The following is a 26,224-nucleotide window of genomic DNA, read 5'->3' on the forward strand; positions in this document are numbered from 1 at the left end:
TGCTGACATAACACCTGCATAAAGATTCTTGTGCGCATTGTTTTACGTCTCTTCTACCATTCAGTTGAAATGTGATTGACCCAGATGCCCTATAAAATCTTTTAATCACTATTAACTATCAGGTATATGATGATAAAATATTACCGAACAGCCATTGGTTCCATGGTGTAATGGTTAGCACTCTGGACTCTGAATCCAGCGATCCGAGTTCAAATCTCGGTGGAACCTAACTTTTTTTATTCACTTCATTTTAATGGACTTGATAAATGGCGCAGTTCTTTTGTGCAATGTCACAATAACCACATACTCTCCAAAATAAGCATAAAATAAAATAGATGGACACGAGCTGTGTTTAATAAAATAATACGCTGGCGGAAATTGCTGTGTTTCTTCCGGGTAACATGTTCGTCACACCAAACTCCGCCATTCAAGATGGCAGCAGCTATGGATGTAGATACACCGAGCGGCACAAACAGCGGAGCAAGCAAAAAGCGATTTGAAGTAAAGAAGGTATGGTCGAATTACTCTGTTTCGATATGTAAATAATTTGTGTAATCTATCAGCAGCGCCAAATCACCTCTATCTCAGCTCACTGCCACTAACTAGCTACCTGCTATTAGTATGCTAGCGCTAAACTCACATACATTATGGTTAGTAGCTCACATAGCTAGCAGTTAGCCTCCCTCAGACAGGGCATGAATTTGCACTTCTCTTTTTGGTGGCTAGCTAAAACTTAAATCACAAGAACCCACACCGATGTGATGGAGACCACCAACCCTCAGCACGGTGTAATTAACAAAAGAGAGAAGCCATCTTAACGTTAACGGTTAACCTTAACTGACGTTGTCGTTTAAGACCAAAGCTCGGATACCCTTGCTAGCTAAGTTAGCTTAGCTAAACTGCATTCCGAACAGTGATAGCTCCTACGAAGATTCAAAACTGTAACGTCAGCTACAAAACGTGTATGATCATCTCTAGATATTATTAATAAAAACAATAATATATTAATTAATAATAAAATGTATGTTCAACGTAGAGGTTGTAAAATAAAGAGATGATACGATTGGTTTTCCAAATCTGCAAGTTCAACATTTTAAAAAGTTAAATCTCACCTTTGTTTTATTTTTTATTTTTTATTAACTCCCAAATAAAACTTTTTTATATTATTTCGATATTGGCATTAATCACTGAAGCTGTACATCAGTTAACAACCTGTGCACTGATTGTCCCTTACTGTCTCCATGTTGTTTACAGTGCTTCTCAAATAAGACATGAGCATGTTTAAATGTTTTAAATCTAAAGTGTTAAATAATTTATTTTTGTTCCAGTGGAATGCTGTGGCGCTGTGGGCCTGGGACATTGTGGTGGATAACTGTGCTATCTGTCGAAACCACATCATGGATCTCTGTGAGTTTGCTTTCACTCTATTGACACATTCAGACAGGTGACAAATTAAAGAAGAAACCTGAATGAGTGAGTGGAGAAAGGATGACGACGCTCCCGTTATTAGGGCACGAGGGGTCACTGAATGGTTTGAAGAGTATGTAAATGATGTGAATGGGATCTATGGGACATTTTGGACCAATGTGTTTGACAGCACTCTCTACCATCATCATCAAAACACCAAATGAGGGAATATCTTTTGGAAGAAAGGTGTTCAGAGACTTGTAGAATCAATGCCGAGGCTCATTGAAACTGTTCTGGCAGCACACGGTGTCCCAACATCTTACTAAGACACTTCATGTTGTTTTTTTTTTCTTTAATTTGTCACCTGGTTTTGTGAAAATTGTATCTGTTGACACATTTCTCCCTACAACATCAGGTATAGAGTGCCAGGCCAACCAAGCTTCTGCAACTTCTGAGGAGTGCACTGTAGCCTGGGGTGTCTGCAATGTGAGTTTCTATTCCCGCCTCTAACATTGAGTTTATAGATGAGAAATCAGAATCTTCTCCTCATCGTTGGTTAATGCTTTAAAGCACATTATATTTTAGGATTTAATTATATTATATGTGAAGTAAAACCATAACTTCACTTATGAGGTTCTTCCTTATTTAATTGCATAGAGTTGTTATTGCTGTGTTTAACCTTGAACTCCTGCCAGCTGTAATATCTTACTCATAAATATTCAGTTTATGGAATAAAATTCAAATTTCACAGAAAGTTTATAAATGTTATGGTTATAAACCAGTTTAAAACTGACTCCAATTATTCAGTCTGTGTTTATGATGATAGTTGATTACATTTTACTGTTCTCATGACAAATTTCCACCGTTATGTCATAGTTCAGTGCCATGTTTGGTGTTTACATTGGTCTGATAACTGTCAAAGACACAATTTAGTTGCATATTTTCACCATTTAGATTAATTACCCCCCGAATGTAAGGCGTCATTTGAATCTGAAAATGACTTAAAACTCTTTATGATCAGATAACAGTGCGGGTTTGAGTTTAAGGAAATGCTCTGACAACAGCTTCTGATCAATTTGAAGCCAGCTCATTAATAATCAAATCAAGCTCCTATAAGATTCATTTGAAAATCTTTAAAAAATCATAAGGTGTAAATGTGTGTTAAGACAGAACGCAAAGCAAATTATTGAGGAGGCAGAACAGATTTATACAGTGAGAAAATTTGCTTCACTTTCTGAACACAATAAAGAGTCATGGCACCTTTTATGCAAAGAATTACCATCATATGAACTGACGTAGCATTAAAACTGTAGTTTTAATGGGTGGGGTGGTTATTGTGCAGAAAGTTAAGTTATATTAAACTTATTTCTGGTTATGATAAACCATACAGCGCACAGTACATTCATATCATTTTATACCCTGATGGTTTGTGTCTTTTCCCAGCATGCCTTCCATTTCCACTGTATTTCTCGTTGGCTGAAAACCAGACAGGTGTGTCCTCTGGACAACAGGGAGTGGGAGTTTCAGAAGTGAGTATCATTGCCTGTAGATTCAAGTGTAATTCTCCAAAGTGTCGTACATACGGATTATGTAACAGTGCGTTGAATCTTACTGTTGTCGATTCCATTCATCACCTCTGACAGTGAAAAGTTGTGACTATATTTTTGAACTTCTCTCTCTCTCTCTCATATTTTCACAGATATGGACACTAGCTGTGTTATTGTCAATCCCTTTCTTGGCTTCTACAAGCATCATCATTACTTCCTCTCTATTCCCTCTCTAATCCTAGTTGTTGTTGTTTTACACCCACATCTCTGTTTTGGTTTGTTGTAAGTACAGAAATAAACACAAATGTTATCAGAACACAGAGCTCGGTTTGTTTGTGTGGGCAGCAGGGCTTTCTGGTGGTTCACTGCGCTGGTTTGTGAAGCAGGAATTAAATTTACAATCTGTGCGGACATAAGAGACGGCTGACTTTCAGCTGCTGAAGAGAACATGGCTCAACATTTAGCTTGGTTGTGTCAGATCAGCTTTGACGCAGCGATTCAGGGCTCAGCGAGAGGCAGGACCGACCGTGTCACCGTGCAGTAATCCTCTGGCTGAAAGACAGATGCGGCGGGTGGATTAAGTGGCCCGGTGACCCACTGTCCCTCTGGTGCTGATTTATCCTGGAGCACCTGTAGAGACTTGTGTATATTCAGTTCCTGTTTAAAAGAGTGGACCTTTATTATCCACTGAAGACGAGTCAAACTAGTGGTTAATGTAAAATGACAGAACTGATGAGGACTGCAACCAACAATGACCTTTATAATTTATTTGAGCTGAAACAGTTCTTTGCCCTTTTTAAATAATCATCATTTTCGTATAAATTTCAGTAATTCCTCAGTTGTAGCTTCTAAATTTTGTGGGTTTATTTCTGAGATTCTTGTTGATGATATGATGGATTTAAAAAAAAAAAAAAAAAACATTTTGATATTTTAATCAGCCAAAAGATTAATTCACTAACTAGGGGGAAATGGTCTTTTTAAACAATAATGAAAATAATTCAGCAGCAGCCATATTACTGAATACTGGAAAAAAGAATGGCCATTTGTAATTTCCAAGATGATTTTAAAATTTTAAATGTTTTATCTGAGTCCAAAACTGAAAAGTATTTAAATGACATTAATATACAACAGAAGAAATCACATGAGAATCTGGAGCTAGTGGATGTTTGCCATTATTAAAAACTGGTAACTGGTTCAGGTATAAAACAAAACTTGAGTCTGGTTTAGTTGAACCAATTTCATCAGTACGAGAAACCTGGAGGATGTGAGAAGCTGAAACTCAGAACCACAACACATCAATATACGCTAAATACACCAAAACAGATTTAGCTAAAACTCCACATACAGACTGCTTGAAAAACCTAAAGTCATGTGAGAAGACCAGAGGGGCGAGTGACGGGCGACGTCGTGCTGCTTATCTATAAGATGTCTGATGTAAAGGAAGCAAAGAACGACTGAAATATGAAGAAATGTCCAACCTGTTTTGCAGCAACAGAGGTTTTATTATTGTGAATCGTTTTTCCAACAGGGTCAAACATCAAGGTCAGAATTTTTTTTCCCATTTTTTAAATTTATTTTTACATTTACAATAATAGATCTGTTAACAAAAAGTGCCGACAGTTGTGTGTGAGAGTTCGGCTCTGATCAGAGAAAGAAAAGACCGGTAGCTAAACCATCACCACGTATTAAATGGCTGTAAAAATGTTTGTGAGCTAGCGTCTTAATGCAGGAGCTCCCAGTTTAGCTTTTCCAGATACAGGTTAAGAAATTGCTCCACCTGTGGTTACGTGAAGTCCCAGCTGAGACGCGGTGGGGGGGTTTGTCTAAGTATCAGACCTGACTCCTAACCGTCGGGGTTGAGACGTTGAGACGTTGCTAAGTGCTAACAGGCTGAATAAGAACATTTAAAAAAGTAGCCCCACTCTCTCTACATCACACCAATTAATCTGTCAGCCGCTCCCATGTTTGAGCTGCACACAGTGGAATAATTTGAAAAGCGTTGTGGGTTCTCGAGATGGTTTCACCACGTATCGGCGCTCCCCTCCTCTCTCTCCACTCCGCTTCGCTCTTTTTCCCCCGTCTACGGCTGTGGTGAAGCTCCAAACTTGGAGCTCAGCTTGGTGACGAGGGCCATGATTTTGGGGTTGTTCTGGTACTTGGAGATGTTGGCCGGGTTCTGCGCCACATCCTGGAAGGCGGCCATCACCTCGGGGTCCTGGAGTTTGATACGGAAGAGAAACAGGGTCACTTTTATTCACACAAGTGCATTTCCAAATCAGCTTTAAAAAAGGCTCACTATGAGTTTAAGGGACAGATTCCTGCACATCTGCTTTAGGGTCACAGCTCTGAAGTGGGCGGGGTTCATTTGGAAAAAGAGTTAAGTTGGGCCTCAGTTAAAAGAGCGCCATTAAAGTTCATGATGTAAAACAATAACGACGACGTGACAGAAACATGAAATTCATATTTGTTTCATGTGTTGAGAGACGCTCCAGTCTCTTCAGTGTTTTCGTCTCTTCACTGGATGTTTAAGTTTCTTCATGTACATCAGGATTTATTCACAAAGTCTGTTTCTGTTGCACATTTTGTTATTTCTGGGTATTTTTTTTCCAGCACAAACTGAAAAATGTGCAGAAAAACATGTGGACTGAAACACACCTGATCAACCCACACCCACCTGAACGAGCAGATCAGCTGTGTGTTTAACTCTTCATACTGAGGAGTTTGTTTTCTGAGCTCTCACTTTGATTGTCGCTCATTAAAGTCACGAGGATTAAAGATTAGATTTCAGGAGCTTTTAGTGTTTTTAAATTCACATAAGTCCAGTCCATACGACTGCTGCTCCCGTCAGATAAAACCCTCAGCTCGCTCGCACGATTGACGTCCCTGTTCATCGGGTCGACTGGCAGCGATTTAAAAAGATTCCTGAGTCTCAGTTTAGGAAAGAAAAAGTGGAGCTTAATGAGTTTGTCTCTAATGACACTGCTTGTTCTGTGTAGACAGGATCCCCCCCCCCCCCCCCTTTTTAATCTCTTTCAATGAACATCTAAGTCCGTCTCTGTGCTGCACTCTAATACACACGATCCGGTGTTTGGTATTAAAACAACATCAACATCCTCCTCCCCCTGTGCAAGTGGGGAGGGATGATGACTCTGTATCTGCTCACTTCTGAACTCTCAATAACCCCCCCCCCCCGATCTGTGCAGCCTAAGATGCGGGTCAAGTGGTGGGATGTTAATGAGTCACCTTCATGGCGTTGAGCAGCTCGGGGTCCTTCAGGAGGTCACCGAGACCCGGCATGCCAGCAGGGGCCCCGCCTGGGAATCCAGCAGGACCTGCACCACAACAACGACACTCATTAACTTAGTTACTAAAGTACGTGACTAATTCTTTTGCCAAAGGCCTTTTATTATCTTGGCGAGTACATCTCATCCCCAAACCCGACTTGGTTCCCCTCTCCTACCTGGGAAGAATCCTCCTCCAAACTGCCGTGCTTCCTCGTCCTGCTGAGACAAAAAAAAAAGACAGGACACGTTTCAGGAGGTGTTTAAATCGTAGGAATCTGTAGAAACCAAGATGAGTTTCATACTACATTGTTTTGTACGGTTAAAGTTTTCAACCTCGAGGTTGTGCGTCTCCGCCAACCAGTCAAGTTACAGGGAATACGATCACAATCTCCCCCTTCTTGTTCCTGAGTTACAGCGTTAAATAATGACCAGAAGTGTTTTTGCAGAACATTATGATGTCACGGTGAAGTTGACCTTTCACCTTTTGGATATAAAATGTCTTCACTCCATCATTTTATCCTGTTTGTTTTAAATTGTGTCATAATTAGCGTATGAATTTAACCTGTGAGTCCAGGTGACCGTTTGTGTGTATCATCATGTTAACAGCCGAGTTTTCCAGCAGAGCAGTTCAACTTTAAAGAGCCACTTATTGTGTTTTTCTGAAACAGGAAGTCCCGTCAGCAGCTCACCCTCTGAGCGCGCGCGTGCTCCTCTCTCGCTTTCTTTACCCGCTCCTGTTTCTCCTTGATCTCCTTCTCTTCTCTCTTGCGCTCGTATTTGCGTCTGTGCTCCATGATTTTGTTCGCCTGAAAAAGAGAGGGAGGAATGACGAGTGTGACAGCAGCATCTTTTATTATCTGTCATTACAGGTTTCTGAAGACCTGCTCTGATCATCAAATATTAATATAAAATATCAAAATAAAATAACCACATTACAGTTACTATAAACTAATTAAAAACAGGGTGTAAAGTGTTTTTTATTCCTTCTTTTCTCTGGTATTTTACCTTAGGCTGGACCTCCTTCAGCATCGCACTGGCGTCTTCATCATAGTCCAGTTTACAGGCTGTGGCCAGGTCCTTGGCTGCATCCTCCCAGTGTCCCAGCAGCCTGCAGCAACACACACACACACACACACACACACACACAACACACACACACACACACACACACACACGATAATGTGCAGAATACAGCTCTGTCAGATCACCAAGCAGATGGCAAACGCAGCATCGAAGGCTGTGTGGTTAAACTCCTCCGTCCTCAAACATACTTCATGTCAAGCAGAAGGCGCTTTGAGATAACGACAATCTTGCAGGTTCGTTGCAGGTCAAACGGCGAGATCGGACTGATAAATAAATCTGGGTTACAGTCTGATATCGATGTGTCAGACTGTGACATCAGTTTTGAGGCACGTCAGATGGTGCGATCAAAGCCTGGTGAATCATGGTGCTACAAAGTAAAAGCACAGACACTAAATCCATCTGTGCTATCGAAATATTTAGATTCTTTTTGTAACTTTTTCATCATACAATTTTTAACCAAAATTGAGAAAATCCGCAGAGAAAAATACGAATTAATCCTCTGCCGTCATGTGAACATTAGGAGGTGGTTTGTGGAGATAAACAGTTGCCGCCGTTAAACCACTGCAGAAGAAGAGTGATCATCTGGTCAAACCTCACACGGTGAGGTAATGTGGCATCTCTATGCAATGTCAGTTGCTAAACAGGTTGAGTTGTACCTTAGCGTGAGGGTTTGGTTATGTCGCTCGTGTGTGTGTGTGTGTGTGTGTGTGTGTGTGTTTGTTTGTTTGTTTACCTTACACACTGCGCTGCGGTAAACTCTTTGAACGTACCTGTGAGCCTTTCCCCTCCACTTGTACGGCTGTGCAGAGTCTGGGTTGATGCTGATGGCTCTGTCACAGTCTCTTATGGCTGCGTTGGGTTTCTGCATCTGGATGTAGACACTAACACAAAGAGGACAACTGATAAAACAACAAGTCTTTAAATGTCACTTATTAGTATTTTAAAGAATCGAACGGCGGCACTTTAACGCTCTGTGATCTCTCACCTTGCCCTCTTGGCGTACAGGATGGCTACGCAGGGGTTCAGCTTAATGGCTTCAGTGAAGAGACCCATAGCTTTCTGCAGATCACCTATAGAAAATGAGAATGTGAAAATGTGAGATCATGAATATAATTTAAATTCTGCGCATCTTTCTCTAACTGAACTCTGTCAACCTGCCTTCTCCCAGAGCATCAATGGCCTCCATCTTCTTCTCATTGGCCAGGTCCATCATCTCCTCTGTGACCTGAGGACGAGCACGGACACAGATGTTCAAACAAATCCTGTTTTCTTTTCTCTGTCAAAGGTCTTTCTATTGAATTACAGTAAAGTAGAAGACAGTAGTCGTACATGGAAAACAACAACAACAAGCTCAGACAAGAAACACACACACACACACACACACACACACACACACACACACACACACACACACACACACACACACACAACCACCTAACCTCCTAAACTATAGATAAACAAAGTTAAAATTATAGACAACGATGCAAAGATGCCAACACAAAAAGGTTTAGTCAGGAAAAACAAATCCTCTTTTAATGGCTGAAATCTCTCCTGTTTTCCCGGCCTGGAATCTCTTTAATAAACCGTTCAGTTTCCACACGAGAGAACAGTTTGGATCGGACTGAACCTCTGCACGATCAGTAGATATTTCAGAACATTTTACCTCAATGTTTTCAAAGTCTCCCATGTCCTGTGGATCGTCGGTGTCCGGCTCGATCACTCCCTCTTTGTCCATTTCTGAAAAAGCAGACAGATCTGCCATCATCTGCTAATTTATTTTAATCATCACTGTGTTTTAATATTCACTGTTAACAATAGCTACTCAGCAAAGAACTGTTTTTCTTTTGAGTATTTATTATGTTTCTAAGTGCAATATTCTTTTGTGTCCTTCTGTCTATTGTTGTGTGTTTTACTGTTTTTATTGCTGGCACGGATCACGAGTAGCTCTCTGAAGTTTCAACATTTTTTTGTACAAAGACAATAAAGGTTTTCTATTTCTATTTCTAGATAAAGCAATAATATTGAGAGTGAGCTCTTGCTGGGTCACGTGAACAATGTTCAGTAGTTTTGTAGAGATAGAAAGTTTTTCTTTGAAGTTATTTATTCTTCACTGAGCAAAGTGAGTTTCGCTAACAAGCTACGTTCTGTTACAAGCAGAGCGGACGAGGCACAAATGAAGTCCACCTGTGGACACCTGCTTCCCGAGTCCGGAGCTGTGATGAAAGACACCGTGTTAAAGATGAACAAACCTATTTCACTCTCCTCGCTCTCAGAGAGTACGGGAGGCTCGGGCGCGGGAGGCGGAGCTGATGTAGGGGGAGGACCACAAGGACAGCCACCCTACAAGTCAGACAGCATGATGTCATCAGCATGAAGACTTACAGGTAACACATCAACTGCCAATAATACTCAACTCCACATATTTTTACACATTTTTCACACACCAGAGTAAAATAAAAAGGAAATAACAAAATCTAATCATAAAACATAAACAATAAATAGCATAATAACAATATTTCTTTATCACCTGGCATGAATCCTCTGTCTTGGGTGGGGGAGGGATTGTTGCACCCATGCTGCAATATAAGATTATGGAGAACAATTCAGTGAGCAATGCAAGTACCTATATTTCTATCGCCTGCCTCCTGGAGAAGCAAGAACCTGTGAATTTTGGCCATTTTTGCTTAAGAAGTTTTATCAAAACTGTGGCCTAATAATGTTCTGTCAATATTCTAGTTTCAGCTCAAGTCTGTATTTCACTTGGAGGCAAGAAGCACTTGACTTTATATAGTACACTATGAACTTTCTGAAAATCTAGTTACACACACACACACACACACACACACACACACACACACACGGTTTTAGCATGAAGGTGGGCGGGACAGGGCACGTGGTGCATCTGCAGTCTGTTTGAGACTGTAACTCTTTTACTGACATAATGAAATAATAAAATACACTGTGGATGTTTTTTGTTTGTTTGTTTGTTTTAAACATAACAACCCGAATGCACGTGCAGTGTGTTCACAGGTTGGAGCTACACCTATGCTCCGAGGCGCACTGACCCCAGCAGCCAGGTCCGGAAGAAGCTCATCTCTGGAAGGTGCAGGATCCCGGGGTTGGACTCGCACATCTGCACGAAGCTCCTCAACTCTGCCACTTTTCGTGGGTCCATGCTGCTCGGTCACGGTCCAGCACACAGCGCGCTGCGTGTGTTGGGGGGGGGGGGGGAACCCGGAGGGAGAAAAAACAAACAGTCAACAACTTCACCGAGTCTGGCTTGTTTACGCGCTTAGCTGCTAACGCTAATGCCAGCGGCGGTAAGCTAGGTGCGCTAACCAGCGGGGATTGAATGAGCGTCCGCTACAGCCTCACCGTGACCGCTCCGCACCTCACATTCACCCGGCAATACCCGCTAATCGGCCCCGTGCGACTGTGCACAACTGTCACTAATGACTGTTTAAATGATCACGAAGCCAGAAGTTTCTGGAAATGTGAATCCGTCCGTGACGGCGATGACTGTTTGACGCATGATACCGTTGTTAGCTTAGCTGCAGCAACGGGCCGAGATTAAATGGAAACACTCCGGGGCAGCAGACGCTAATTTCAGCGGTGAAAGGGAAACGCACCTTATCGAAAAACGAACTCCGTTGACGCCCGAGAAGAAATACCACAGAGGAGGGTCGCAGTCGACTTTTATCGCCACCGCTTCGCTGGTAGTGGCGTCACTCCCGTGTTTTCATTCAGGCAAGTTGTAGGACAGACCGACAGAGAGGTCGGGCATGTGTTGCCCTCAGTCGGGCCTGTCAGGCAGCCTTCATGGTTCATTAAGGTGGCCAGGTTTCTGAAATGAAAACCGATATATATATATATATATATATATATATATATATATATCATTAAAATATCCAATGTTTTTATTTATGAAACCATGGTAACTGGTGAGGGACCACTGATAAAACAATGAGTCCCTACCTTGGAAGCAGTCATAAAGTCCAATTGTCTATTTATTTCTCAAACATTTATATTCCTTAAGTCTGTAAGCGTCCACCAGCAAAAATGATCAAAAGCATTTTTCATAAGAGTGTTCTTGTCAGTATTGTCATGTGAAGTCCATTACAAACAGTCCGCCAACTTCTTCTTCGTTTTCATTAGTTTGGCAACATTACTCTTGATATAGGGATATATACTGTATGTCATATATTACATTTCTGTATGGGTTTCTGTGAAGAGCAGGGTACTTATAAATGCAGTGCCTCCTGAGAGGCTGTGTCCTATTCAGGGCAGATGAACCCCAGATATCTTCCACCAATCAATTAGTAGTAATAGATCAACATTAGGAAAATACAAAAAGTCTGTAAGTGGACTTATGGAAAAGGTGGGTGGATAGTAAATAAAAGTGGACAATAATTAGCCAAAAAGAACAAAAACACCTGTATGATCCTACATACCTCCAAGTTATTTCTAAGCACTAAAAGAGGCGGGACTAAGCGCCTGTGCCTAGAAACCCAAACCCAGGGCAACAAACTCCCACCGCCATGAATGAACGTTAGCTAACAATCATGCAAGCAGCTAGCTAGCTAGCGAGGGCTAACTCTCAACCAAAGGGGAATAAAACTGTGTTATGAGAAGATTTTTTTTAACGTCGGTAAGTCCCAGCAACATTCAGCTTTGTCCTAATGTCCGGTGTCAGCGGACGACTTTGTGTTTCACTGACCGTGACGCTTGATGTCCACAGCGGGAAGACATGCTGTGACTGAGCGGTGTCCTCCAGCTGCGGCAACATGTTGCCCTCAACCAGCTCCTTGGTCAGATCCGCTGTCAAGCTGCTGCCGCGGCGGCCATGGAGTCGAGGTGAGCCCGGTGGTGTTGATACAGTTTGTCGCTGAGTACTTTCACTATACTATTATTATTATTATTATTATTATTTACATTTACATTTAATGCTAAATACTTCTATTCCACTAACTTCACAGGAAAATATTAAACCTGTTCTCCCTCTACATTTATTTGACAGTTGCTGGTTTTCAGATTGAGATTTTGCATTGAAAAGTATGAGTTTGTAAAATACACTTTATTGTTAAAGATTTAACCCATTACTGTTGTTTCACTTCAGACTCTAGTTTAGTAAACTGCCATTGTCCAAAGAAGTGGAATTATAATACAGAAATGTCAGAAAATATAAATATACATTTGTATAGCAGGGTTATTTTCTTTCCACCAACAATTGTAAATAATGTAGTTTAAAGTAGCTCCACATCCAGCAGCTACAGCAGTGAGGCAGACAGCCCTCCACCTAATGAGGATTAATCATCAACCTAACAAATGAAGTAAATGTTTCACCAAGGTGAAGGTGCATCAAATATTTACAGAGATGCATGAACTAGTGCTCAATTATGGTAAAAATCACAATCAGGATTATTTTGTTCAGTATTGAGATCATGATTATTTAACAAGATTACTCACTGACATTTATTGAACTTCAATGAAAAAAACAAATAAAAAAATGAATTTAATAAAAAAAAAAATTAATATAACAAATAAATAAATATATATAATATAAAAATGAATTAGATGAACTATGTTGTAACATTAGTGTAGTGTGCTGGTGACTGGTGACTATATATGCACAGATACACATACAGTTTACACACATATAAACAAATATGTTTTATACTCACTGTTGGGCCCCTCACCCAATGTCAGCTGGCTCCAGACCCTGTAAGGATGAGTGGTATACATAATGAATGAATAATGAATACATAAATGTTTTATAATGAGCCCTGACATTTGATTATTAAAGGATTGTGACCAAGATTCACACTGAGCATTTTACAGTTGAAAATCTCATCAAACATATCTTTGGCATTTCCGTATTTCGACTTTCCATTCATCCAGTTGTGAAGCTCTCCTCTGTAAAACACAATCTGGCAGCTGATGTAACAGTGAGTCTTTGTGTTGCTGCCTGTAGGACGCATCTGGTGCTTGTGCAGAAACATTTCTGTGAAACCAGGAGGTTTGAAACCAAAGACGGTTCCGCCGCGGTACCTGGGCCAGCCGAGCCCTTTCACTCACCCACACCTCATCAAACACGGTGAGTACCGGCGACCAATACATTTACACTCTGAAGGAAAACCCTGCAATGCACGTGGTTTTCTAGCAACAGGCTCAGTGGTAGAATTCATGCAATTAGGAGAAGGTATTGTAAATCCCAGACAACTCGATACTCAGTGCAGTTTAAGTGTCCGTGACGAGCTGCTTGACACTGGAACACCACCTACCTGCTCTCTGCTCCTCAGGTGAGGTGACTCCAGGCTTGAGCCAGACAGAATACGAGCTCCGCAGACACCGGCTGGCCTCTCTTATTGAGGCCCAGGCAGACAAGCTGGGACCCTCCGCCTCCTCCGGCGCCCACGTGGTCATCGTTTTGTCCCATCCGACCCGCTACATGACCAATGACATCCCGTATCCCTTCCACCAGAACCAGGTGCACGTTTGGTTTCCTGTTTTTATTTCTTCATCTTCAGTTTAATCGTCTTGTACCTTTTTGTGGGTTTTTGACCACGACAGCAAACGACGTGTACTGAAGAGTGACTGTTTGAAACACTCTATCAGGCGTAAAGGAAACACCACTGTGTGTTACTCTGCTTTTGCTTCGCTGTGTTTTCTTTTGAGCTACTGATTGTAATGTGAACAATTAACCAGAAGCCAAATGTTCCGCAGGATTTCCTCTACCTCAGTGGCATCCTCGAGCCGGACAGTGCCTTGGTTCTGTATGGGAAAGGGCGACCAGATCAGGCCATCTTGTTCGTCCCCCGCAGAGACCCGGGGAGAGAGCTGTGGGACGGGCCGCGGTCAGGGAAGGATGGGGCAGCTGCTTTGACCGGCATAGAGAGAGTTCACAGCACTGAGGAACTGGGTCTTGTGCTCAAGACCCTTAAAGGTGGGTGGATGGAAGTGTGAGGACACATGTCCATATTCTCTTTCAAACAAGAACCATTGCATTGTGACTTTATGTACACTGGCAAGAAGAAGTGTGAACCCCTTGGAATTAGCTGCATTTACGTATTAACTGGTCTTTAAATGTGCTCGAAAAGAGAGATCTCAGCTGAAAGTGTTACAGAGTCGTCGCACAGAGTTTAGTTATTCATCAGTGCACAGTCAGACAAACTGTCTATAAATGGAGATGATTCAGTTCTGTGGCTGCTCTCCCCAGAGGTGGGCGTCCGGCTCAGATGACTCCAAAGGCACAACGCAGAATAATCAGTAGAAAAGAAGCTCAGAGTAACAGATTAAAGGAATCATAGGAGCTGGTTCACGTCTCTGTTCATACACACATCATGGCAGCAGCTTGACTCTCCACAACACTACTGGATCAATGTTTTGTGGACTGATGAAACCAAGGTTGAATTGTTTGGGGAGAACATGCAGCTGTATGTTTAGGGTGTAAGAGGGAACTGCACACCAACATGAAAACATCATCCCCAAGGTGAAGCAGGACGGAGAGAGCATCATGATCAGCTGATTTTCTGCCTCTGGGCCTGGACAGCTTCACACCGTCGAGGGGGAAATGAATTCCCAGGTTTATCAGGGTCTCTTACAGGATGATGTGAGGGAGACTGTCCACCTGCTGAAGCTCAGGAGAAGCTGCTGAAGCAGCAGGACGAAGCAAATGTACTAAAGAATGATTTAAAATAAAGAAAATCCACCTGTTGGAGCGACAGTCGGTCCAGACCTTAATCCAGCAGAGATGCTGTGGAATGACCTGAAGAGTCGCTCTCACCGGACATGAGAATACGAAAGGTCCAAACTTCCTCCTGAACATTGAGCAGCTCTGATCAGCAGCTACTGACGAGCTGGTTTCAGGTTATTGCTGCCAGAGGAGGTTCGATCGGTTATTAAACCCGAGGGTTCACTTTCTTTTTCCACCAGCACCGTGAGCGTTTAATGTCTGTTCAAGAAAGACACGAAGGATTATAACTGTTTGTGTGATATTAGCTGAAGCACATTGTGTTTGTCTGTGTGGAGTTAGTTTGACTAGTTTTACTATAGTATAATAATCTGAATAAAACATAAAATCTGATTTCTAACATAATTCGTAGCAGGTTTGAGGCTCACCACAGAGTTTAGATTTATGCTTTATGTTGTTTTAATGCATTTTATTTACGTTCATATTTGCTTCAAATACCCACACAATGCTGTTGTAAGCTAAAGATACTGTTGACAATAAGCTGGTTAACTGGGTAAGCTTATGTCGGCGCTTTTTAACCCATTTCTCACTAATTTGGACCTTAACTTCATCTTCTTTCAGGCACTCTGCTTTGGTACGATAGTTCTCAGCCTTCCCACCCTCGGCTGCACCAGGCTTACGTGTCTCCGCTGCTGGAGGCGGGGCCGATGCCGCGCTCTCTCAGGCCCCTCATACACTCTCTCAGGGCCCTCAAGAGCTCAGCAGAGGTGGCGCTCATGCAAGAAGCGGGTCGCATCACAGCACAGGTTGGTGTTTCAATTACTTTTCAAAAGGTTTATTATTACTTGTAAATGCCTGCAGCAGGACAGTGTTTTGATTTCCTTTCTTTTCACCTGCTCCAACTCAAATCCTCGTCTCTCAGGCTTTCAGGAGGACGATGGCTCTGTCTCGAGGAGACGTGGATGAAGCTGTGCTCTTCGCTAAGGTAACTGAAAGTCTTTACTGAACTCTGTGTGGCTCTTCAGTTCCTCGCTCTCGTGTGGCCTGTCATGATCTTCATGTCTTTTATTGATCAGACTCTTTAATGTAATCACTGCGATCAAAAGTGTCGCCCATTGTGTGAAGTCTTGAGTAATGTTAGTAAGTGTAAGTGTTTTCTGAGGTCACCGTGACCTTTGACTACGAAAGTCTAATCGGTTCGTGCAAAAAAATCTGAAGGGATTTCCTGGAGGAGTTCTTGAGATATTGTGTTCACAAGTTCTGTCTGTTTCTCTGTGGCAGATAACGCAGTTTGTGTGACAACAGCTTCTAGAGCCATTTTTTCATTCAAATTACACCTTTTTATGTCATAATAATTTGTTTTATAGTTAAACTTGTCATGTGATCACAGATCACAGCAAACATGAACAATCACTTCTGAAGTACAAACCTTTTTTTTTTCTTTTTAACATAACGTCTTATTTCAGTTTGATTTTGAGAATCGGATCCATGGCGCCAACTTCCTGGCCTATCCCCCCGTGGTCGCTGGAGGGAATCGAGCCAATACTCTCCACTACATAAACAACAACCAGATTATAAAGGTAAATGCAGGTGCTGAACGTGGGGTCAGCAGGTGAGTTTGGCCTCAGGTCAACTTACCTCACCAATTTACTTTGTCGCTGTTCACACATCTGGCGGAGGTGGGGGGGTAAAAAGATCATATGATTATGTTTTTGGGTAGCTCATCATCTGCATTCTGTTTCCACCCTGATTTCATTCTGAAAGTCCTGACAGGAAGTTTTGATTCTTTCCAGCGCTTTGACGCTTCTTTCGGAGGTTTGTTAACTCGTCCACCCACAGTCACGTATTTGACTTTTCGCAATAGCTTGAAATAAAGCTTTGCTCCGAAAAAAAACAAAACAAAAAAATCCCCCAAAAAACCAAAAAAGAACAAACTTTTATTTTATCTGCAAAATCATTAAAGAGGAAGTGATTCTGTGGGTAACTGTTGCTGCTCAGACGGAGATCTATTTTAGCAGCAGACATCATCTCTGTTTTTATCAAAACATCATATGATCAAATTAATCTGGCGGGCCAGATATTACAGCTAAAGGATCAGTCCTGTCATATAACGTGCGATCACTGAACGCACACATTAAGCACTGATAATGAGAAGTGGTTCATAGTACAGAAGGTAATGATTGAATAACATATGACTCCTTACATTTCCCTCTCCGTCTCTCCTGCGTCAGGATGGTGAGATGGTGCTGCTCGATGGCGGTTGCGAATACTTCGGTTATGTCAGTGACATCACTCGAACGTGGCCGGTGAATGGAAAGTAAGTTTGACAAAATGATGTTCGAGCTTTGCCACTCAAATGAAATAAAAATCTTGATGTGTGCAGGTAGATTTGCAACTTAATTTCTTCACTGCAACTGTTTGTAAATGCAGATCTTTAACTGAAATGATCTGTTCCTTCATTATTCATCACTCTTTGTTTCTTTAACTTGCTCATTACTCTCATTACTCTCTATATGTGCTACTATTACAGGTAGTTTAACATCTTAATTTTAATACATGATTGCTTTGAACGATCTTCCAAGTCTCTAGATTTTGAGACTTTTGAATGAAAATTATTCTGGTATTAATGACGGACACAAACACACCTTTAATGTCTCCCGCCGCCGCCGCCGCCTCCTTCCTGCCAGGTTCAGCCCCGCCCAGGCCGAGCTGTACGAGGCCGTCCTGGAGGTCCAGCGCTCCTGTTTGTCTCTGTGTTCCCCGGGCGTCAGTCTAGATCACATCTACAGCACCATGCTGGCTCTGCTGGGGCGACAGCTCAGGCAGCTCGGGATCGTCAAGGCCAGTACCGGTGACGCTGATGTACTAAAGGTAATAATCGGAGAATGGATTCTGATTGGCAGATTATTCACCTTTTTAAATAGCTCTTTGCTTTTGGAAAACAAAGTTGTTGTGCTGAATGTAACAAAACTTCTTAAGATGCGTTGCAAATTATTAATGGCACAAGAAAGTTGTATTTTCCATATATCATTTAGCCTTGTGAGACACGGTTCTCTCAGATTATCACTGTTAGCATGTCAACAATTTTCCTGTAGGACTTTATTCATGTCCTCGCCACTGGTTTGCAGTCACTTCCGCCAATGTAAATGATGAAGTGGATTAATTGCACCCTCCCTGAAACACAATATGCCCCTATAACTCTGCATTATAGAGGCACTCCTTTCCTGAAGTGGGGAATAAAGTGTGCAATCCAAACTGAAGCTGAATGTAAATTTATTCAGCTGGTTTCTCTGGAGAAAAAAACATACTGTGTGGTAATAAAATAAGTTTTTTGGCAGCCAAGGATCTGTTAGTTCACGATGTACAGCAGACTTACACATTCATTCTTCATTAAGACAGAGAATCATGAACCTTTTCACACTTTTTGACTCTAATAAAGGCCGTGACTGAGGGATCAGTGACGGGGGTTATCGGCCCTCTGAGCCGAGTGTGGCTCTAGTGATTTTTGTGCAATGTTGTAATTTGTGTTCACCTTAAATCTTGCTGCTTAGTAGCTTCATGTAGAATATTTTCAGCCCTTTATCTTCTTGTGAAAACAGCTCTTTCACTCAGCTCACCTGCAGCTAGGTGCGCTTGTGCGTAGGAATACGGTAGTTCAGCGGTTGGAAAAAAAATGTAGTGCCAAAGGAAAGTGCTGTTTTCCGAACTATCGCTTTAAGGCAGGTAGAAAATCTTCTGACGAGGCTTCACCACAGTGAGACCCAGTGAATCGGTGACGCCCCTGAGTTTCATGTAATTAACGTGTAGCGCCACGCTGTCACTGCTCTGGGACTGCTGGTCGACAACTTTTATACAACTTCTAAAGGCCTTGAATTCATGCTCATCCCAGGCTGCTCGGCGGTACTGCCCCCACCACGTCGGTCATTACCTGGGCATGGACGTCCACGACACTCCCGAGCTTTCCCGCTCACAGCCTCTACAGCCAGGAATGGCCATCACTATAGAACCAGGTATTGATAATTAATTTCAATCAAGAACCTGAGTGAAATCAGGTTTTAACTAACTTTTCAGTTAATGTCACCATCTCTTTTATAGCTCATGTTATTCCTGGTTTCACACATTTCCTATTTGTCTCCTCCTCTTGTCACAGGTCTGTACATCTGCGAGGACAACGACCAGGCGCCAAAGCGTTTCCGCGGCCTGGGCGTCAGGATCGAGGACGATGTGGTGATCCAAGACATGGGAGGCCCTCTGATTCTGTCCTCTGACGCGCCAAAGACCATCGCTGATGTAGAACAGGCCTGTGCCCAGAGGTAGGACAGGGAGAGACGGACAGCGGGTCCATGGTGATGACATCATCAGGCTCAGGGCCCAGGTACATGAAAAAGGTGGAAGTGCACTGCAAGACTCTGGTTTTAGTGCCATTCAATATCTGGTGTGGAAGCTCTTAGATTTTGTGGACTGCAGAAAGTCTGAACATGTTTCAGTTCAGGAGATAAAGTGTCGGTTTGTAACTTCACATACAGCAGTTACAGAGACGCCGCATGGAATCATATACAAATAATCACGTATAATAAATTTATCTCGTGATGTGACGGAGCGATCAGCAGGTGAAATCCAGGGAGCCTCAGTTAACCTCTTGCATCAAATATGTATTCAGTTTAAGTAGTGGGGCAGATGGGCAAAACAACTATGCATTTTTATGACTAAAGCATGAAAGTTTCACATTATAATCTACACAAGGTTTTATTTCAGACATGGAGGCAATTTATATCTGACCTCTGGTGACCTTAAGAGGTCACTGACCTCAGCTTTGCATTTTACCAGTTTCTGCCCCGTCACTCGCCGTTATAATCATGGTTATCTTTGCCAAAATTGCATTTTTGTTCTGATAAAGATGCTTCATTTTGCTTAGAGCACCAGTTTTGCAGACCCCCCCCCCATTTCCTGGTGTTAATGTAGCTATAGCTTGTTAAAAACATTCACAACTTCTGCTGTGTGATCTATGGGATTACATGACTAGCTAGCACATTAGCGAACACTCTCATCAGAAGCTAGCATGCTAGTTTGGTCTGCACCACACTCATTAGTCCATGTGGTTCTGGTCTGAGGTCACGTCTGAAATGTCTCCACATCTGAAAATAAACTTCCTGGTTTATAGAAACACTGCAGGAAGTTTCATGCGTTAGTCACAAAATGCTCAATGAGCTTCCATTTTCAAGCTCATCTGCTGCACTTAAGATCCAACGCTTGGATCCAGAAACCATGGAAGCATTTTCATTCGTAAAAACCTACAGTATTTGCTCCACACCATGTTTTTCAGAACAGCCGCCATCATGATACGCCGGCTGATAAATGTTCCTTTGTTGTGTCACTCAAAAAACTTCTGAAGCCTATGTGCACACACCTCATTTGTCTATTACACACAGAAATGCATCGTTATCCCCCAGTTCATGCTACAGTACAAAAGATGAAAAGAGCAGATGTTGATGTTGCGCTCGCCTTGCTGTGGGATGGTCAGGAAGGACCAGAGGATGTCAAATCAACAGACCAACATATTTAAAGACACAAGTGATGATGAATAAAGAGGAACCTGTACACCACAGCTGCTCCTGATGAACCTGCGATGATTATAATTACTACACCAATCCACTGAAATGTGAAAAAGTGTATACTGTCCGTGCGTGTGTGCGTGTGTGTGTGTGCGTGTGTGTGTGTGTGTATGGGTATGGGTATGGGTGGGGAATTTTGTCTTTTAAGGAAAATGGCGTTTATATGTATTAAAAAGATCTTGTTATTTTTTCTTTCATAACTGATCAATTTTGTTGGTTTGACTCAAGTTACTTACATGATCGCAGTGAATTAGGCTACAAACCATGACACCCCAGGGTTACATGGTCACATCGGCAAAGGACATACCAGTAAAACAGCTTAGAATATATAAATAAATAGAAAGAAGAGAAGGGAAGAAGGAGATCTTGGTTCCAATTATTGAACTTCTGAATCTGAATAGTCATATTTTTGTGGCAGGAGTGCACAGACTTTTAACTCAGGCACTTAATTACTTTGGAGATTATGTATTTAAATGTAAATGTAAAGAAAATCTATTTAAAATATGATCTATTGTTATAGATTAAACTACCCAACAGTAAATAAGATAATTAAAATTAGCCACTTTTTTACCTTTTAGTTTTTTCACTTTTGATAGTACTGAACACTTAAATTCTTAATTAACATTTTAATGCAAGACTTGTACTGAAGTATTTTTACACTGTGGTAAACGATCTGAATACTTTTTCCACCACATGCTGATGATCACATGAAACATTTTGAGAGGTACTTTAACAGGTGCATAAGTATTATCAGCAAAATACACTTAAATCTCAAAAATAATAGTAACTCATTATAGTTAATGAGCTAAAATGATTTCATATCATTTGATTGTGTATTTCAGGGTGTGGGGGTTGCAAAGGGACAAACAGCACATTTTTTGTATCACTTATCTTTATTGATTTTGAACATTGTACATCACTTTTCCAGAGTGTTTTGGATATATCCTAAAACTTTCCCCTCCTTCCCGCCCTCCCAACACCTTGCCCATGAACTGATAGCCATCAGCTTTGACGATGGTTTACAAAATGATAATTAATAAATTACTTAAACATATATCACAGCGTTAACATGCAGAGCTATAAACCTGTTAATCAAAAAAATAAATAAAAACACTTTTCCAATGTATAGGAATAGGATGTTTAACTTGTAATAGGCAGAGATTAACAACCACATTTTTTGCCCCAGGGACCCATGATGGGTAAATCTATAATATTTACCTCTAAAAGGTAGTGGAGCAAATACATAGAGTAGCCTTAATTGCAAAATACTGTAAAATATGTATTTTAAAAGTGGTAGTACTTTCCACCACTGAGTGCTACTGTATTCTTAAATCAATTCCCTCATTTTAAGTTGTTTATAATTGATAATGAACGTTACTTTGAGTCTCTCAAGTAGGTAACAAACAAGAAATCCATGTCAGCAGTTAATATTATATTTTTAATTTTTTTTTTTTTTTAATTTATGTATTTGTTGTTTTTTGTTTGTTTCTTTTATTGAAGAACTTATGTGTGAAAAAAGATCAGATTTAAATAAAGGAAAAGAAACTGTAAACTACTGTAGTTGACTGAGCAAGATGAGAGTGGAGCGTCACTGTCCCCTACAGCTTGAGCTCGAGGACTGCCGACAGCGTACGGAACCGGTTTCCGGACAATCCCGAACACCTACGAAGACAACCTCCCCTCTTCTTCCCTTCCTCCCTCCCTCCCTCCCTCCCTCCCTCCTCCCCTTCACGCCTAATGTTGCTGTACCTCCAACCCTCCCCCCGTATCAGAGGAGTAGAAACAACAAGCCGCCATTTTGTTTGTGCGGACAGACCGTCAGAAACAGGAGATAACCGAGAGAAGGAGCGACTCCGGCAACCGACGACAGCTGCTCCGGTAACCGCCGGGGAAAGAAAGAAGTGGCGAAATCCTGTCCGTGTTATCAAGGGAGCGAAAGCATCACCAAAAAAAAGATAAGACGTCAGTGGAGGGAAAACCGAGTCGGTGATATATATGTATGCATGAGAAGGAAATACTCCGAAAAATCCAAGGAAGGGGGTGTTTTGCGGAGCGGAGACGGAGAGGAGAGGCGGAAGAGAGCTATATATATATATTATCATAACGAGGAAAAACCTGCGAAAAAAGGGGGAAAACACCAACATGAAAAATCATTATGTGTCCGTCGCGGAGGAAGGAAAGAGCCCGCATAGACAATTATATAAATAAATTGCTGCCGGGCAGAAGGGAGAGGTGGAAAGAAAGACGGGTTTAAAGAGAAGGGGAAAATTTGCCAGGATCAACACGAAGGGGGGGCATTCTCCATCACAAAGAGTCAATGAGAGGATTTTGTCAGCCCAAAATATTTCAGGGGGGTGTCAACATCATTGTGCCGATCTGAAGCTTTCCGCTTCCGAAATAGCCATAAATTTCTTAGCGATCCACCGTCAAAAAAATTTGACCACATTTTCTCGTGTCGCCGTAGCTGAGCTCCTGTTTTTTGTTTTTTTTTTTTGTTACGAGCTTTCTGTTTCTCTTCGCTTGCATGGCCAAGACATCCTATAAAGCAGTGATTTACGGGTATATATATATATAAATCTTGTTTTTTTTTTTTTTTCCGGAATATCAATCACCCCTTTTCATTATCTGAGATTTTCAAGAGTTCAAAAAAACCAAGCGAGAATCGGAGGAGGAACCTCTTCTGGAGCACAAGATAAGTGACCACACAGATCGTCCTCTGCAAAAAAATAAAAAAAAAAACTAATTGGATCAATCTGACTGCCTGCTGATTGACAATTAGAGCTGCGATTGCCCTCAAGAACTGTTCTGTCAAAGAAATAAAGTCTGCATCAGAATCGATTGCACAAGAGCAGAATTTTTTTTTTTTTTTTTTTTTCCTTGACAAGACTTTCTATTGTCAACCTTTTGCCAACCCCACGCAGACCCAGTGCCTTTTTGCATGGTCAAACACTATAAGTGCACAATTTAGTCTGCATGCACATGCAAACGAAAACTTCATACATGGGATTTTCTCTTTATCCGATAGCTGCAAGCCTGGAGTTTCCATCTCTCTGCAGAACTGTTATTGTATTTATTCAGTTCCTGTTAAGCCAATGCATGTTGTTTTTTCTCCCTCCACACAGTGCTGCACTTCAGAGTACCACTTAACTGTATTTTAAAGCTGCTGCTGGTGGCTGGTGGTCTCCACACCGCTTTGGAGAGGAGTCGGTGGCGTTTAAGAGCAGTGAGATGTCTGGTCAGGTGAGAGAAATGCTAAAGGCAACCGAGGATCCCATAACTGTTGCATGAGATATCGGCCTCCAGAAAGTTAACACGGGACTACTCCTGCCTTGTGTTTTTTTTTTTTTTCGGATCACAATTACCATTTTCGTGCCCACACCGAGACTCTCCACTGGAGCGCTTCAGACCTGAAATACAGGATTTTTTCCTCCACCGACGATGGCGGACAGGACTGAGCGCACGACGGAGGACGGATCTCGGGACAGTTTTCGTGTCGCAGAAGAGGCTACATGAGGTTGACAGAGGGCCGCACACGCTTGCCTTTTTTGCCGACTCCACCTTCCCACCTCCTCCTCTTCAAATCTGTGAAGAAACAAAATCTCCGACAGGGGAGGGGGACTGATATCTGCAGAGAGGAATAAACTGTGAGGGAAGGAGTTCAGCTTAGCTGTCTTCTCCCCTACCGTCCCCCAAGCGGTGGGGGGAACGATCAGAAGTATTTTTCTTAAAGGGAGAAGGAGACGCAAATAAGGGAAATACGTTTTGCCCTCCGTGGATCTACAGAATCTTTTTTTTTTTAATTCGTCAAAAATATGGCCGATAATGTCCTGGAGTCCGGCCCGCCTTCAGCCAAGAGGCCCAAGCTGTCCTCTCCAGCTCTCTCGGTGTCTGCCAGTGATGGAAATGGTAAATATATTGCATGCATTACTTAGCTGCAGAGAAAACATAAACTAGCTTTCGACTGTTTGTGTATTAATTACTGCTGAGTCTTGGAAGTCTCTGCAGAGTTGCACAGCAACTTTAGTTGGTCTGAAACAGAGCTTCTTCATAATTAATGCATTTAAACACGAATATATCTGTAGTTTTTGGTTTAAAAATGCCCAGTCCGAGAATCTGGATTGCTAAAGGAAAACCGTGATGAAGTACTGGCGGTAGAAGCAACTTTCTAGCAGTGATGTTTTGATGTTAGCCCCAACATGCTAACTAGCTACCAACTATAACATCCAGCTCCAAACAATGGAAGAGTCGAGTCACCCCAGTTTGCTTTAAGTTGTCTAGCTACTTTAAAAAGTTAATTAACTGGAAGCACGAGACCGCACACACACATAAAAACAACAGGCTTCGTAAATACACCGTCAACAAAGAGACAAAAATACTGTTTCCAAAACAGCTTTAGGAGAAAGTAACGGTAACGGCTAGCTAGCTAACAAGCTAGGCACACAACCCCACCGGACCGGCTCAGCTGAGCTCGGTAGCTGGCTAGCAAAGGAAATAAGTGATAATTAGCTAAACCGGTGTTGGTCACCAAAAAAAGCTTTTTTTTCTAGTAGGTACTAACTCTTTCTGTAGTTGTGGAAAAAGTCGTTGGGGGCCACGAACAATTAACGTGTTTTTAAGCGGTGAATATGCTGTGTTTTTAGTGAACTGTTGTCGTATACAGCAGCTAGCTATTGTTCGACACTTCATTAAAGTTGCGCTAAGCGTTGATGTCCGGCTGCAGATTTTTTTGCTGTGTGTTGATTTTTAACTGCGTTTCTACGTTTAAATGAGAGGGCCAAAAAAAAAAAAAAAGAGCCGCCGTCTTTGAAATGCCGTCTTTCATGTCTTTTGTTCAAAAGCTTTTTTACTATCTCAATTGTGCCTCCGACGAAGCCCATTCTTGTTCGTCCTCCATTGTTTGACTCTGCACGGCGATACTGCGCTGCACTTTTTGCAGTTTACTTTTCAAAAATAAAAAATACAACACTTAAACCCAAGGCAGAAAAACCTTAATGCCTTTCACTTTGTTTGTGAGTTAAACTGTTATTGCAAACTATTTCATGTGCACATGTTGAGCTAGAAGCTGTAAACTTCTGATATTATCTGTTTTAAGTAGACACACAGAGAATCAATGATTTATGCGTTAAGTTTAGTTTGGTGCTGTTTTCCACCGTAAGTTATACAATTAACATATGAAGCATAATAAGAAAGTTAGAAAATAAAGTTATGTGGATTTAAAGCTTGATGCATGTTTACTTTCCTACAACATTTGCGCCTCTAATGCAGTGAAAACTGGGAGGGAAGTGGGAAGGGGTGAAACTAGTCTCGTGCATGCATTTCATTAAACAGTGACAGAGCATATCTTCTGCACAGTAGCTGGATTAACAGGAGAGTTTAGTGATTTATATGTTAACATGCCATCATAATAAAATTCAAACTTGCAGAGTGTTTTTTCTTCCACCTGAAAAGAACAACTTGGTTTGTCACCGTTACTATCTGCACAAGGAAAACCCCTTTGGATTTTTAATATATTTAAGTGCACTCTCAAATTAATTTCCCTTTTTTAATTTGCCTCCTGTTGCAGTGGATATGACTTTTGATCCTTTGGTCTCTGTCATGCTC

General features: G+C 41.7%; 4 protein-coding genes and 1 non-coding gene across 11 annotated transcripts in view; 4 read left to right on the top strand and 1 right to left on the bottom strand.

Moving 5' to 3' along the window:
• Positions 1-156: 156 nt before the first annotated feature.
• Positions 157-228, top strand: trnaq-cug (transfer RNA glutamine (anticodon CUG)). The gene has a single exon. It is a non-coding gene; the product is annotated as a tRNA-Gln (tRNA).
• Positions 229-357: 129 nt separating this feature from the next.
• On the top strand, positions 358-3,270 carry rbx1 (ring-box 1, E3 ubiquitin protein ligase). Its single transcript, XM_056402174.1, has 5 exons — positions 358-510; positions 1,329-1,407; positions 1,823-1,893; positions 2,851-2,936; positions 3,107-3,270. Exons 1-5 carry the CDS (start codon positions 433-435, stop codon positions 3,117-3,119), a joined length of 327 nt encoding a protein of 108 aa, XP_056258149.1. The 5' UTR covers positions 358-432; the 3' UTR covers positions 3,120-3,270.
• Positions 3,271-4,435: 1,165 nt separating this feature from the next.
• st13 (ST13 Hsp70 interacting protein) lies at positions 4,436-11,092 on the bottom strand. Of its 2 annotated transcripts, none has more exons than XM_056402160.1 (13): positions 10,951-11,092; positions 10,387-10,527; positions 9,849-9,897; positions 9,571-9,661; positions 8,985-9,058; positions 8,480-8,546; positions 8,307-8,391; positions 8,092-8,202; positions 7,244-7,346; positions 6,928-7,044; positions 6,415-6,454; positions 6,198-6,286; positions 4,436-5,169 (listed from the first exon to the last, which is right to left on the bottom strand). In XM_056402160.1, the coding sequence occupies exons 2-13, from the start codon at positions 10,494-10,496 to the stop codon at positions 5,035-5,037; spliced, it is 1,071 nt and encodes a 356-aa protein (XP_056258135.1). In that variant the 5' UTR covers positions 10,497-10,527; positions 10,951-11,092; the 3' UTR covers positions 4,436-5,034. The 2 variants fall into 2 exon arrangements, with proteins under 2 accessions (XP_056258135.1, XP_056258134.1); XM_056402159.1 differs by having other exon boundaries at positions 6,415-6,457.
• On the top strand, positions 10,929-23,369 carry xpnpep3 (X-prolyl aminopeptidase 3, mitochondrial). 3 transcript variants are annotated; one of them, XR_008830178.1, is made up of 13 exons: positions 11,307-11,969; positions 12,060-12,175; positions 13,293-13,415; positions 13,621-13,808; positions 14,045-14,264; positions 15,633-15,817; positions 15,934-15,996; positions 16,478-16,591; positions 17,243-17,328; positions 17,699-17,882; positions 18,901-19,021; positions 19,162-19,386; positions 20,441-23,369. XR_008830178.1 is itself a non-coding variant. In XM_056402143.1 (12 exons), exons 2-12 carry the CDS (start codon positions 12,106-12,108, stop codon positions 19,326-19,328), a joined length of 1,521 nt encoding a protein of 506 aa, XP_056258118.1. In that variant the 5' UTR covers positions 10,929-11,068; positions 12,060-12,105; the 3' UTR covers positions 19,329-23,369. The 3 variants fall into 3 exon arrangements, 2 of the variants coding, with proteins under 2 accessions (XP_056258118.1, XP_056258116.1); XM_056402143.1 differs by lacking the exon at positions 11,307-11,969 and adding an exon at positions 10,929-11,068 and having other exon boundaries at positions 19,162-23,369; XM_056402141.1 differs by having other exon boundaries at positions 11,308-11,969; positions 19,162-23,369.
• Positions 23,370-23,523: 154 nt separating this feature from the next.
• The window catches only part of ep300b (E1A binding protein p300 b), a 32,331-nt gene continuing 29,630 nt past the window's right edge, over positions 23,524-26,224 (top strand). For all 4 annotated transcript variants that reach the window (XM_056402109.1, XM_056402111.1, XM_056402110.1 and 1 more), the window contains exon 1: positions 23,524-24,529. In XM_056402109.1, coding sequence (XP_056258084.1) covers positions 24,436-24,529 — 94 coding nt within the window. In that variant the 5' untranslated portion in view covers positions 23,524-24,435. The remainder of the gene's footprint in view (positions 24,530-26,224) is intronic.

Source organism: Seriola aureovittata, chromosome 17 (assembly GCF_021018895.1).
Source record: "Seriola aureovittata isolate HTS-2021-v1 ecotype China chromosome 17, ASM2101889v1, whole genome shotgun sequence".
In the NCBI taxonomy this organism is placed as follows: Eukaryota; Metazoa; Chordata; class Actinopteri; order Carangiformes; family Carangidae; genus Seriola; species Seriola aureovittata.

Coding starts and splice junctions, on each gene's coding strand:
- rbx1 (XM_056402174.1), top strand. CDS start 433: ATGGCAGCAGCTATGGATGTAGATACACCGAGCGGCACAAACAGCGGA. Junction 511..1,328: donor AGCGATTTGAAGTAAAGAAG/GTATGGTCGAAT, acceptor TTTTTGTTCCAG/TGGAATGCTGTGGCGCTGTG. Junction 1,408..1,822: donor AAACCACATCATGGATCTCT/GTGAGTTTGCTT, acceptor CTACAACATCAG/GTATAGAGTGCCAGGCCAAC.
- st13 (XM_056402159.1), bottom strand. CDS start 10,496: ATGGACCCACGAAAAGTGGCAGAGTTGAGGAGCTTCGTGCAGATGTGC. Junction 9,662..9,848: donor AGACAGAGGATTCATGCCAG/GTGATAAAGAAA, acceptor TCTGACTTGTAG/GGTGGCTGTCCTTGTGGTCC. Junction 8,392..8,479: donor CATTGATGCTCTGGGAGAAG/GCAGGTTGACAG, acceptor CATTTTCTATAG/GTGATCTGCAGAAAGCTATG.
- xpnpep3 (XM_056402143.1), top strand. CDS start 12,106: ATGTTGCCCTCAACCAGCTCCTTGGTCAGATCCGCTGTCAAGCTGCTG. Junction 13,809..14,044: donor ATCCCTTCCACCAGAACCAG/GTGCACGTTTGG, acceptor AATGTTCCGCAG/GATTTCCTCTACCTCAGTGG. Junction 16,592..17,242: donor ACAACAACCAGATTATAAAG/GTAAATGCAGGT, acceptor CTCCTGCGTCAG/GATGGTGAGATGGTGCTGCT.